The sequence below is a fragment of the Urocitellus parryii genome, chromosome 5 (assembly GCF_045843805.1).
Source record: "Urocitellus parryii isolate mUroPar1 chromosome 5, mUroPar1.hap1, whole genome shotgun sequence".
Lineage (NCBI taxonomy): Eukaryota > Metazoa > Chordata > Mammalia > Rodentia > Sciuridae > Urocitellus > Urocitellus parryii.
Genome location: NC_135535.1, coordinates 33056137 through 33069886, shown reverse-complemented (window position 1 = coordinate 33069886; position 13750 = coordinate 33056137). Strand labels below are relative to the sequence as shown.

The following is a 13750-nucleotide window of genomic DNA, read 5'->3' as shown; positions in this document are numbered from 1 at the left end:
CTTTCATCTTTACTGTTCATCAAGAAATAAGAAGGATGAGACAAGCTCAGGATATTCTGAGAACATTAGGTTTTCAGGATATATTAGCGTGTCCTAAGTTGTTTGAAGGAAATGGCAGACACAACTGTCCAGTCCCTACTAGTAAAAATTGAGACGTTTGTTTACTATTTGAGTGCAAATACCACAAAATCATCCATTAGGACCCTTCAGGATTATTCCACAGCATAATAGTATGCTTTATGGAAAAATTAAACCAGCTGTTTCCAGAAGGCATAGCTTATTATCTGAGAACTACATAGCAGAGAAGAGAAAGCATAACTTGTGAGAAGCAATCTCCATACAAGAGACAGAGCATTGTCTGATTATCAGAAGAGCAGATCTCTCATTCTGGCTTTGTTAAGAAATAGCTCATTGAGTATAGAAATATCAGCTAATTTCTGTGGTTCTCACTTTTATCCTTTATAAGATAACCATTTAAACTCCCAAAAAATTATATGATAAATTACAATAATTTCAGTCACACAAATTTTAATATAAAACGTATAAAATCAATTTCAAATATTTTCTGTATATACTGAAAATATCTTTATGAATGAACTATTGGCCTTCTTTCTCTTTTTTTTTCTATTAAATGCAGGGGCCCAATGTTATCTGAAAATATTGGGTTTAACTGTTCTTTTTAAAATTTTTTGTAAAAGGGAAACTAGAAAAAGACTTTATCCCACAGAAAATTTATTAATAATAAATGTTCAATTAAATGTTTTAAACAATGATCAAGGTTCCCTTTCATATAAATAATTAGGGGAAAGATATTTTAAATTATTTTTCCCATAGCCCTACTTACAAATAAAAAATATGTTGTAAAGACACCACTTCTATGTGAAGGTATTCACTGCAGATGCACAGAAGTAAATGAAAACCTAAATTTATAAGAAAAATAAAACAGATTATAATTGTAGCCAACTGCATATTCATAGAGATACTTAATAAAAATCTATCTGATACAAGAAATTATCACTTCTTGAATAAGTACATATAGTTGGCAACAATTTTTCAAGAATTATCATCCAACCAACAAAAGTTCTTATTTTATATCTTTCATATGACTCGTTAGACAATTGCAATTGTGAAACTAAGAACATCTAAAAGTATAAATGAAAGTAGAGTCTACCATGGGATGATATTTAACTTCAAAAGTAAAAATAAACACAAATGTGTAGAGTAAAATTGTATTGACAATGTGTAAATCAAAACTAATGGACTTTTCTTTTAACATACACATCCATTGCTTTCCTCCTAACAGATAAAAGTAGCAAAACAGGAAGTTAGCAAAAAAGGAAACAGAAAGATCTGTTTCAGCAAATGAACATACTGATTTAATTGGCTAAGAAGTCCAAATGCTAATGCTTCTAATAATCAGCCACTCCTTTTGTGTTTTGGTAACACATATCCTCATACAGTGTATATCAAATGGAATTTTTTGATTCACATCTGACATCTCAAAGTTTCCATTTTTGAATTCCCCTAGTCTTAAGTATGAATCACAACGTTTTATTTGTTTGGTAAGTATAACTTTTTCCCCAACATCAAGGACTCCATGATGCAAAATGTCATTTTGCCGATCTTCTGTCCCCGTATTCACTTTAATTTTTTTGATTATAGTTGGATTTTCAAAAACAATAAGAAAGATATCTCCTGTTGAAGGTGGTTTTCCCCAAAAGTACTCATCAACAATACTGTAAGCTTTGCTTGCTTCATAATTTTCAAACACATTCATGTTGGTGTACAGACTTGCAGGGGGGTTATCAGGAATGTCAAATGAGTCCTCTTCAAAATCATCATCCTTCAGCTTATTCTCAGTTCCTTTATATGAGGAATAATAACCCATGTGCTGAAAGAGAGATGGTTTAAACCGGATCACATTTTTCTGAGCCAACAGACCTCTAAAATGAGTCAACAGCCAATCACAAGGCATTTCTTGATAAAACATTAATAAAAAATGTGCCAAACGTGGGAGATCATGAGAATGATAAAGTTTACCAATGTAGCCAAGCTTAGAGAACTCAAGAGTTACCCAGTAAGTTCCTTCTAAGGACGCAATGACTTTCTTGATGGCAGTTAAGAAATTTTTGGAACATCGGACATCATCTTCAAGCATTACATAATAATATGAAGTATTGGCACAAAAATTAAGCAGAAAAGCATAATCTACATTTTGCTTGGAACGAAATTTGACTCTATCTTCTGGATCATTGTAATTTCTTTTAAGACCATCCAAGATTGGGTAATATTCTTCAGGAGCATGTATAACCATTAATCTTCCTGCAATGATATGATGGGCAAACTTTTGTGTAATATCCTGGACCATGACATCACGCCAGGATGAATTAAAGTCCGCCAGATGAACTACTACTGAAATTTCTTTCAGCTCTTCATAGCTGGATTGCTCAAAAATTGACTTGATTGTCTCAAGTAAATAGTTGCCTTTTTTTCGTTTCACTGATGAAAGTCCAATGGTAAGATACCCTAAACAAAAGAATTCAGAAGGAAGACAAATGTGAAAAGGGTTCTGAATAACAGAAAAAAAAAAGGAGAAAATATTTGCCTATAGTATTTCTTTGATATTTTCCACTGAAAATAAATGCATCTTAAGAATAATGATATATGGGCCCTACAGTTTGATCACTTGTTTATGAAATTCAAAAGAAAGGTTTAAAGTGTTCTAAAGCTTAGTGTTCTCACATGTGCCCACTAGAGAAGAGAGAGAAATATTTACCTAATATACAAATTATATTTTCAAAAATCTACAAAAAGGAAAGAGAATTCACAATTGAGACTCATAAAGTAGTCTCAAGTAGAAAAGAAAAATAAGAGCAGCACATTATTTTAATCGACTTTAAATTTTTCACAGGGCCTGTCACATATTTTCACTTTGATCATTTTCTTACACTAGAAGAATTCATAAGTAAACTTCACATTGTTATTTTGAAATTTACATAGAAGGTTAATTAGAAAATAAGCAATATCATATGATATATCTGAAAAACTTATCAACGCTCAACTGTATGGCACATTGTTCCAAGATGTGAACATTATTGTTTTGTTAATTTTGAGACACAAATTATAGAAATTTTGATTAAATAAAGTCATTCAGACATTTAAAATCTAGAAGTAGAGACAGGATGTTTTTAGGGATTAAAAAAAAAAAACTCCGAGAAAAGCAGGTCACCTCTAAGAAGTGTTACATGTCTTTCTATTGAAATATTTTCACTTTTTAAAAAACTCATTCTCACATAACTCAGTGAATAAAATTTTTGAACTACCATTTGGAAAATGAGGAAATGTTAATATGCACCAAAATCATTGATTTTCTACAATACTAAAAACAAACAAGCAAACAATCGGAAAAAAAAAAAAAACCTCCTCCAGGTTATTCTTATTAGTCTATTTTAGAAGTTGAATTGAGACTTACACATTTTGTGTAAATACATGGGCTTAAAACTCTGACTTCCACTGAAACACATATATGTCACACGATATCATTATTAAACTTTAAGTCACCACATTTGATTAAGATCCAATACTAGCCAACATTTATGAAAGATTTTGTACATCAGAGGCAGGAGTCTATGCACTTTTAACTTACTTATGCATCTTCAGTGTTCACAGCAGTCTTTTGGGACAGGGTAGTTATTGCCATCATTCTGCTTTACATAAAGGAAAGCAGGACCTGTGTGATGAGGCAGCTCATTCAAACTGTAGTTACGCTTAGTAAGTGGCATGATGTCAGGATTCAACTGCCCCTCTCTTATGCTCTGTTATATTGCTTCTTTAGTGCAAAGCAGGTGGTATTTGTGCAAACAGTCATTAGTAAATTAAACATGGAAAAGGGGAGTTGATAAAGCTTAGACAGAGGTGGTGTGACACATGGGGATAAAAGAATCATGGCAGTCTTGGGCAGTTAAATGAAAGCCGAAGAAGACGAGACATTTGAACTGGAGAATTGAAAAGAAAAGAACTCTAAATTAAACCTAAATTAACTTACCAATTTCCTCAAGTTGATTATCACAAACTCCCTTGCATAAAAAAGTTCTTAAAAGGGGAACAAAATTTTTTGTGGTGTCCATATAATCTATTAAAATGTCATGATGTCACTGTGTTTCATTGATTTTAAATTTCTATTTTTTCACACCAAAACATTTAAATAGTAAGTTGCAAATTACAATTGATGGTGTCTCATTGTTAAAATTGATAATGCTGGGGCTGGGGTTGTGGCTCAGCAGTAGAGTGCTTGCCGAGCATGTGCAAAGTGCTGGGTTTGATCTTCAACACCACATAAAAGTAAATAAATAAAATAAAGGTATTGTGTCTGACTACAACTAACAGTATATATATATATATATATATATATATATATATATATATATATATATACACATATATATAAAAAATTGATAATGCTTATGTTTACAGTGATCTATTAATCAGATACATTAATGGTACACCATCGGATAAGGTACTTTGTATAAATGATGATGTCTTGGAATCTATGAAATATAGTATATAATTACTTAATTTCAAATATTTTTTCTCATACTAGAGAGGGATGAAAAGTTTACTCTAAGAATTCATGTCTACATAAAACCTGAGAATGTGACCTTATTGGGAAAAAGGATATGTACAGATATCATTAATTATAAATCTTGAGATGAACTAATCTCACATGTAGGGTTATGCCCTGAATTCAGTAACTGGTATCATTATAAGAAGAGGAGAGGATGCAGAGAGAATAAAGGAAGGAGGCCAATGATAATGGAGGCAGGAATTATCATTGCCACAAGAAATATAATGCCAGGGGCCACCACAAGATGGAAGAAACAAAGAAGGATTTGAGAAATAATTCAAAATGTCACACACAGAATTCTTTAGCACAGGGGAACATGATGCAAAAGATGATAGTCAGGTCATTCAGACCCAGAGTGGCAAACTTCTGCAAACTCTCTGACTCCATAAAAACAATAAATAAACACAATGAAATCCTTTTATTTCTTATTATAGTTCTTATATGGAATGTATAATATCAGTGACTAATTAACAATCAAATGTTGTGTTGTTATTGTCAACCAATGTAACAATAACCATCAATGGGGGCTATAACCTCCTCCTTTGTTCTTTTTCATCATTAAAATCCCACACCCTTCTCATGCCACTTTTAGTGAACACTTATTTTAGATGGCTATAATTTGTCCCCCCCCCAGGTGATCATCCTCATATTGATAATCCTCAAAAATTTCTTTGTTTTTATACACATGAACCTCAGCTTGCCATGTAGTTGATAGATTTTTCCTTTGAGTGGGTAGAGGGACTGTGGGTCTTCCAGGAAACTGATTTCAACTCCTAGCCTCCAGAACCATGAAATAATAATTTGTTGTTTTTTAAGCCACTCAGTTTGTAGTTTAAAAGGTAATTCAAATTGGTGGCAAGTGATAAAACTAAACTATGAAAATCTGAAAATAGAACAACACAGAAATAGTTAATTTTTAAAGTTAACTTAAAAATTAAAGTAAGTCATCTTTTCCTTGTGTCATATACCACCCTGTATCAGACTGCCAAAAAATTCATATTAAAATTAGACACAACTTTTTCATTATTAGTGGAATTTGGTCAGTGACAAAATTACAAGTTGTGATACACTGAAGTTCTTATCAAAGTATATATTAAATCAATAAATCTCAAAAATCTATTGCTATACAAATGAAACATTATTTTTCACAAAGTATTTTATGTATTCTTTAATTAAAAAGTTTAAGGATACTTACGTTTTCTTTGTAAAGGTGTGGCAGCTAGGTAGCGATAGGTGACATTTATGGCCCCTGAGAAATTAGATAAATCCTTGAAAGTATGAACATAGCGCTCTGAATTTAGTTGATGTGTGGATGTTTCCCTTATGAGCTGTTTGTCACCCTCCTAAATGTCAAGGAAGAGGCAAGGAAAATAAATAATATAGAGGGTCATGTATTAAATTTTCTCCTTACACCATGAAGATATGGGTACTATCAACAACATTGAACATTAGATAAATCTCAATCACTGGACTCAGAGGCTGAAGACCACCATCACTCTCCTGATTTCCCACCTACAGCCTGTGTTTCACTTTCTCTCTCCTCTATGCCATTCTTTATATTACAGTTCATTTGCTTCTCTACAGTATACACAAAAATGATGGTATTCTCTTGATAAGCAAGTATCTACATGAAAATTCCCAGTGCCGGGTTGGGGTTGTAGCTCAGCGGTAGAGCACTTGCTTTGCATGTGTGAGGCCCTGGGTTCAGTCCCCAGCATCACATAAAAATTAAAAAAAATAAAAATAAAGATATTGTGTCTATCTACAACTAAAAAATATTTTTAAAAAAGGAAAGAAAATTCCAAGTACCTTCATGTTAGAATTCAAAATTTTTATAATAATCACCAATCTAAAAATTAAATGGTAATCTACTTTAGTTTCATCTGAGGCCAGTTACCACAGAATATCCCATATTTGAGTCATAATAAATTGATTTTTTTCTTGTCTCCTATACCATCCTGTAAAATATTCTTTCTTAAACAATCTCAAATTAAAGACCACATATAATGTCTATGATTGTAAAATCTTAGGAATAATTAGGAAGATGCAAATGTAGACACAACCATTGGATTTTGCATAATTTATTAAGTAAGGAGTTTTAATAAGTTGCTTATATGCAATTAATTAAAAGATGTTGAGAACAGCCCACTGAAGTCCTCATGATATAGTAGTATTTCTTTTAATTTTTTCAATTGTCTTTAATTAACCTCATTGAGAACACATTTTTACTAAGTCAAGAATTTGTGTTCAAACGTTATAATGGTCTTATGATAGTTTTGCTTGTGTGGGGGGAGGGCACATGCGTTTTTGTGTGGTATTCTGTTAGCATACTTTTTCAATATTTAAGATCATTTTTACACATGGTAGTGGACTACATTTTATTAAATCTTCAGAAAGGCTTAAGTGTATGAAAATATTGACTTTCAGTTTAAAATATGTCTTGTTATCCATTAATTGCCTCCATTTCTTTGGTAAAAGTTCAATGGCAAATATTGATTACTTAACTCATAGTTGATCAGTCTTTATTGATTATACATTATTAGCAAAACAAGGACTTGTTTGGCTTGGGTATATGGTTTATTAATATATGTTTCGGGGCAACCTAATTAAGGAGAATTTTTTCTGGTAAGGTGTGTCATTTTATGGATCTATTTCTAATACTCAGTACAGGATGTAAGGCCAATCATGTGTAAGTCATCAAGCAGAGAAAGTCGATGCATTAAATAACTTCAGTCTTGATATTACCTGTCTGTGGTCAATAAAACTTTAATTAAACCTCTGTTCTAAAAGATTGGACAAGATTCAAATACAAGTTTTACCTTGATGAGAACATTCAATACTTTGTCTCAAACTGAAATGTGAAAAAGATGATTAGCTCACATTTTAAGTCTGGCCAGACTGGACTTTCCTTGGAATAAAAATTAAAGATAATAAAGTATGACTAGAGAATTAAAAGGTCTTTTTATATGGACCTTATTAAATCAATATTCATTCTAAATATATTCTCTGTATATCCAATTATGTTGTGAATCTACATTTGGTCTTTAATACTGCATTTTTATATCTTATATTGCCTTGAGAATTTGGATAAAGAAAACACTTGATCTTTAAAAGATTTATAATGGATTTGCCATCTACAAAAGCTATAGACTTTCAAAATACCTGAAATTAAACCTTAGGTGCTAAATATATAAATTCAACATCCACTGATCTATGATCATCTTAAGTTATTTACACATAAATATTTTCACATATCCATAAGCAAACCTATGAAAATCCTTAGACTAAAATAAACAAAATTAAAAGTGGCCAAGAAGTATCTATGGACTCAGTTTAGTATAAACTGCTTTAATAGCAATGTAACAGTGTATATAATCAATAGGGTGTAGAAGAAATTTCTATAAAAATCACAGTAGTCACAGTACTGAATTCACATCATCATTTTGTTCTTATGAGATGTTACATTCTAAAGAAACTGCAGGATTTAATATCTCTTTAAGAATTCTGTCCTGAAAGTGTAAAAATCTCAGCCTTTTCTGTGACAAGATGGAATACATTCATTTTGATTGAAGGACATAACAGAATATAAAATGCAATGGAACTGATATGAAAGTACTTAATTAAATTCTCAAGTACAACTTCTTTACACTTTTCAGCATAAATAAATAATGCACCTTTCACCTGAGTCAGCCTTGTTGGTTGCTTCCAGAGGCATCTAACTGAACAGCCAGGCTGTCCCTGGATACCTTCTTTCTGTAGTTACTATGCTATAGTGTGTTTCTCAGTAATAAGACAAAGTTTTATGACAATCATTTTCTGGATGGGAATGAAATTCAATGGACTAGCTACAGACTAAATATATACCCTAGTGGCTACTTTGAAGATGCTCACAGCCAAGAGGCTAAGTTGATTGGGCATGTAGCTTCTCTTCTACTTAGCTTGACTTGTAATAGTATTTGTCTCTTCCACTGAGCTCAGCTTCCTTTCCCACTGAAAGTCATATGTCTCCAATACATAAGCTAATATACTAAACTGTTAATATTCCTAGGATTTCAGTCCACAGCTGGATTTTCTAGCAAAAAGAGCAGAGTAGAATGTGCTGAGTAACTCCAGCGACCTTACTACTTCTAACTCTTTATTTGATTCCTCTGAATTGTAAGAATTATTTTCCAGCAATAAAAAGGAGATGATGATGATGATGATGATAATAATAATAATAAAAGACCTCCTAAAATCTATGCTTAGGAAATGGTATCATTATAGAATCATGAGGTCAAGGCTAGCATATTAAAAGTGAAACTCAAATGAAAAAGTCAAAAGAAAGAAGTATTAAAAAAGAACCACAGTATATTTTTGAAAGTAGTCAGATTTCCATAGATATTATACATTTTTAGAAGACTGTCTTTAATGAAATTTAATATTAGTGATTGGATGTTTCAAATATTTATTAAGCCAGCTCAAAATGAAATTTACTTAGAAATCATATGATAAACTAAAAAAATTAAATAACAAAAATGTTATCATTGAATTTATAATAAGGAGAGGTGCTGATATTTAAAGATCACAATTAATTCATTGTTCACTGTTTCTGACTTAACATAAATATTTAAAAATTATCTTTCTGTTTTGATTTTGATAATCATTTTCAAATCTGAGAAATATATCTCTTCTTTGCACATGGATTAATTTGTAAATATAACTAAATACATGCTCAATATAGTCAAAGAAATTTCACTGAAAAAGTACTCTAGTAGAAGAGTTATTTCCGTAAATCTTATTTTTCACATTGGCAGGCTAGAATCAATGTTTACAGTAGACTGTAAAAATTCACAAAACAGGGCAATAGCACTTGATTTTTATTACTGATAAATATTATATTATTTCTTACATGAAATTATGAGTTTATAGAGATTCTGTTACAAAAAGTGGTATATGTTCCATATTAGTGGTCTTATGGAGATGTCGAAATGAAAGATTAAAAATGCACTTGAAATTCTCTTATAAACATAAAAAGTCATTAAATATAGTAAACTCCAATCAATAGCATGTTCTTGATTTATAAAATTTGATATACTTTTACCAGTAGACAAAAGTGCAATTAATTTTTCTTAAAAAACTAAATCATTATTAGGAGACTCTTTAGTTAATTTATCATCTTAAATTCTATCAAGAAAATATAGCTAGATCACATGAACCTTATTATATTCTCATAAATTTGAGTCAGGTTAAAAAAATTCCCAAATTCACACAACTAGAAAGTTTATTCAATTTTCTATGCTTGTATAAATGATGTCTAGTCAAATTCTTTCAATCTCTGGTGATTTCCACTATATTGTCAATTGATCATGGATAGTAGAATGAAGAGTCTAAAAAATCAGGATCTTTGCTTGATGACAAAAAATTTGGCCAAATGTCAAGAGCTAGGATTCTGGCAGAATTTCATTATAAAAAATACAGAATTAAAGGAAATGAGATGTTTTACAGAGAACCTACTAGAAGAATCTGTACTAAGATTTTATGGTGGATTCATAAGATATAGTATACTATCTGGCAAAGAGTATATAATTAATGAATCATGCTCAATGCAATAAGACATTTTATTGGGAATGCTTTTCATCATTATTGTTATAATCTTTCTTGCTACAATACTATTTAGTCCCTGTGAGTGCAAAGGACTTGATTTTCTGAAATATGCAAATAGTAATAACAAAATAAAAATTAGGGCAGATATCTTAGGCTTAGTTAAAAAAAAATGAATAAACAACAATGTTCATATTATTATCAAAAGATATGAAATTATGTGACATTTATAACCATAAGTAAAATAAGAAAAATACAAACTGATTTCTCACTATTAGCCAGAATAAACTCTCTATTTTATATATTTTGCATAAAACAAATTGGTATATTCTTATATACTGACTTTTATTATATATTTTTAACCACTGAATAATTTCCACATAATACGTTCATCACTTGAGATCTTTATATATATATAATGGTGGCCATTTAGAGCTATTCAAAATCCAAAAGTAACAAAAATATTATAACAAAATATTACACAAACAAAATAGCACAATTAGATACTATTTTTATCTAGACAATAAAATTTCAATAAGAAAAGTAGAGAAAGTAAGGAATAATACTTGTGAAGCAAATTTTATTTTATATATTTCAAATTATAGTCCTTATTAACTCAGCATAATAATGATAAATAATTCCTTTGTAATTAGATAGACATTTGAAACACAATATATACAGTATTAAATAGATTAATGCAACATAAGTTAAAACAAGTATAATATTGAAAAATTATGATTTATAGAAAAAAATCTCTAGGTAGGAAATATATATATTATAATTTTGCTTAAGCTACGTCTACCTGCCCAGCAGAGGATTCAATTTAGTTTACAATTATGCCAATTTAGGTTGACATATGCTTTAAGTTGAACAAAAAATAATCAACCTCTATAACTTACCAGAACATAGCTATCTTCAATGTACAAATTCATAAATAGGAGGAAAATGACAAGAACTCCCAAGAATGACACTGTAGAACGTTTTCGCAAGCATCTCATTTTATCCAGTATTTGAAAAGTCTGTTTCATCTGATAAAATTTAAACATTCTCTCCTATAGAAAAGAGGCACAGAATACTAATATTTACTTTTGGATATAAATATTTCACATATATAATATATATAAAAATACATACACATGTATATTTATTTATTTCATATCTGTATGAAATAAAGCCTTTACAGAGTCTCACTCTTCACATATTTGAACTAAAATTTCATTTAAAGTTTTATGCATAATGCTGACATATATCATTATGTGGAATATATATTGTGACACAGATACCTTAGGTCAGTGCAGTGATTTATATTTATGTAGAATAATTCAAAATGAAAAAAATCTTAAAATTATTGATTGAAAAATGAAATTTGGCAGTCATAATGTTAGATAAAACAGGCCCTTCAATGAGAAACAAAACAAAAAATAAAAGAGAGAAAAACATGTCAATTATTATCAATGAGGTATAGAATTAAGGTAAAATCTAACTCCTAACTTACATTGTAATGAAAATGGAAGAAATCATAAATATGGGTCTCAGAATAAGAGGCACTAAAAATTCTCAGTGGGAATCTGAACAAAGAGAAGTCACAAGTTAGGGATAGGTCCATATACACATTGAGAACTTCTGAGTTAAAATTTTTGTGTTTTTCAAAAGTTTCTTCTTAAATAATTATAAATCCTGGAATAGGATATCTACATTGCTTTGTTTGATCTAACTGGCAGGTTGACTGTTTGGAATAATTCATTGACTTTACAAAAGCAAAATGAGATTACAAAATCATTGGAAAGCTAATTTTTTTTGTATTTCATTCCTAAAGTTTGTGATAGACTACAAAAATGATTCATTAGATTATTGACTGTGGATTTTAAAAGAACAAACACATCTGGAAGGATCAACAGACTAGTGAAAGTATATTTAAGCAACATACAATATTTGTACTTTTGATGGTGTACAATATTATAATACAATGCATGTATACAATATGGAATGATCCTGTCATGTCAGCAGAATTGCATTTTGTCTAAAACCAACAGAAAGATAATCTGTAAATGGTGTTATGTGGCTATGTAGTCTATCTGGGTTCATTTTTAGGATGAAGTATTTATGTATAAGAAGGACTTCAGGAAGAAAAAGAGGCCAGATCCTAGATCCTTAGATCTAAACCTAGAAGACAACAGGCAAATAACATCTCTTTGATGAACTGATCAAGAAAGAATTTATGAATTTCTTATAAAGTAAAAAATATTAGGAATTGGAATAAAGGCTTAACGAACATGAAGAATGGAATTCTGAAAAGGAAATGTTATATGTATTAACCATTCCTTTTCTTCATTTGTATTTTTCTCAACGTTTACTTCTTTTACATTGTGTGTGTGTGGAGAGAGAGAGAGAGAGAGAGAGAGAAAGTGAGAGGGAAAGTGAGAGAGAAAGACAAGGGGAGAGAGAGATGTGTATAGATATATACACAAGCACACAAAAAATATGAGTAATTGAGTGATAGATGATATTCCAAACAGTCTCAGAAGTATTAAAAATGATGCTTTGTAGGGAGAGTCTTCATTTTTGTCCCCCAGAATGCAAAATACAACAAAACAACAACAAATCTCAAAGATGTAATTCTAGATTACAAAGAAAAATTGCTAAAGTGCTTAGAGAATCATGGCAGCCACCTAATAGCCATATCCTCCAAAATCAGCTTACAGCAACACAAAGCACATCTAAACCTTCCACAGTCACACTCTCAGGATAACTAGAAGACAGTAGCATGAGCTTCGATTCATATAAAAGCAAAAATATTAACACCCAGGACAAGCAGAATGGGATTAGAAGCCCAAAAAGCAAGAAAAACATCAGAAGACAGACCAAGATATGTATCACACATTAAACAAATCACACTGGATTACATCATAGTAAAAAAAAAAAATCAAGGAAGCTAATAAGGGTATCTAAACCCTTCCTTTATCTAAAACACAGAATTGTCTCCTACACTACCTGTGTCCAGGAAAGTTAAAATGAAAAATTCTGAAAAAATTAAAGAGCAAAACTCCAACCAATACACCAACCAACCAAATAAACAACAACAAAAATCCCAGACAGAACATCAATTTACTATGAAAAGGAAAACAAATAGCTCATTTCAGGTTGGGGGAAAATTCTGAGATTAGGTCATCTTTTTGTTGTGCCACAAAGCAAGGATGCTCTTAGGGGAGGTGGAATGTATCTTGAGGACATAGAAAACAAATGTGAAGACACTTCCATTGAGAAAATTTGGGAACAATGATGATTAAAAATATGACTATGATTGATAGTAAAATACTGACTAAATATAAACTCATGATGAAATGGTGATAATGCTAAAAAAGAGAAATGAGAAATAGGAAACTTCATTTGCCACAGTGAAGGTAATATCTGCCCGTCTTCAAAATTGGAAAATTGGAAATTAAAAATATTAATGTTCTACCCTGCATTTCTAAGAGAACAATGTTTATCCCTAATGATGATGGATATTTTCAAATATTGACCAATGGTCAACACAGGGCATTATAC

The 13750-nt window shown here is 30.7% G+C and overlaps 1 protein-coding gene across 1 annotated transcript; it reads right to left on the bottom strand.

The window, feature by feature from the left end:
- Positions 1–1384: 1384 nt before the first annotated feature.
- On the bottom strand, positions 1385–11250 carry Mgat4c (MGAT4 family member C). Its single transcript, XM_026391421.2, has 3 exons — positions 11104–11250; positions 5820–5967; positions 1385–2526 (listed from the first exon to the last, which is right to left on the bottom strand). Exons 1-3 carry the CDS (start codon positions 11248–11250, stop codon positions 1385–1387), a joined length of 1437 nt encoding a protein of 478 aa, XP_026247206.1.
- Positions 11251–13750: the final 2500 nt, after the last annotated feature.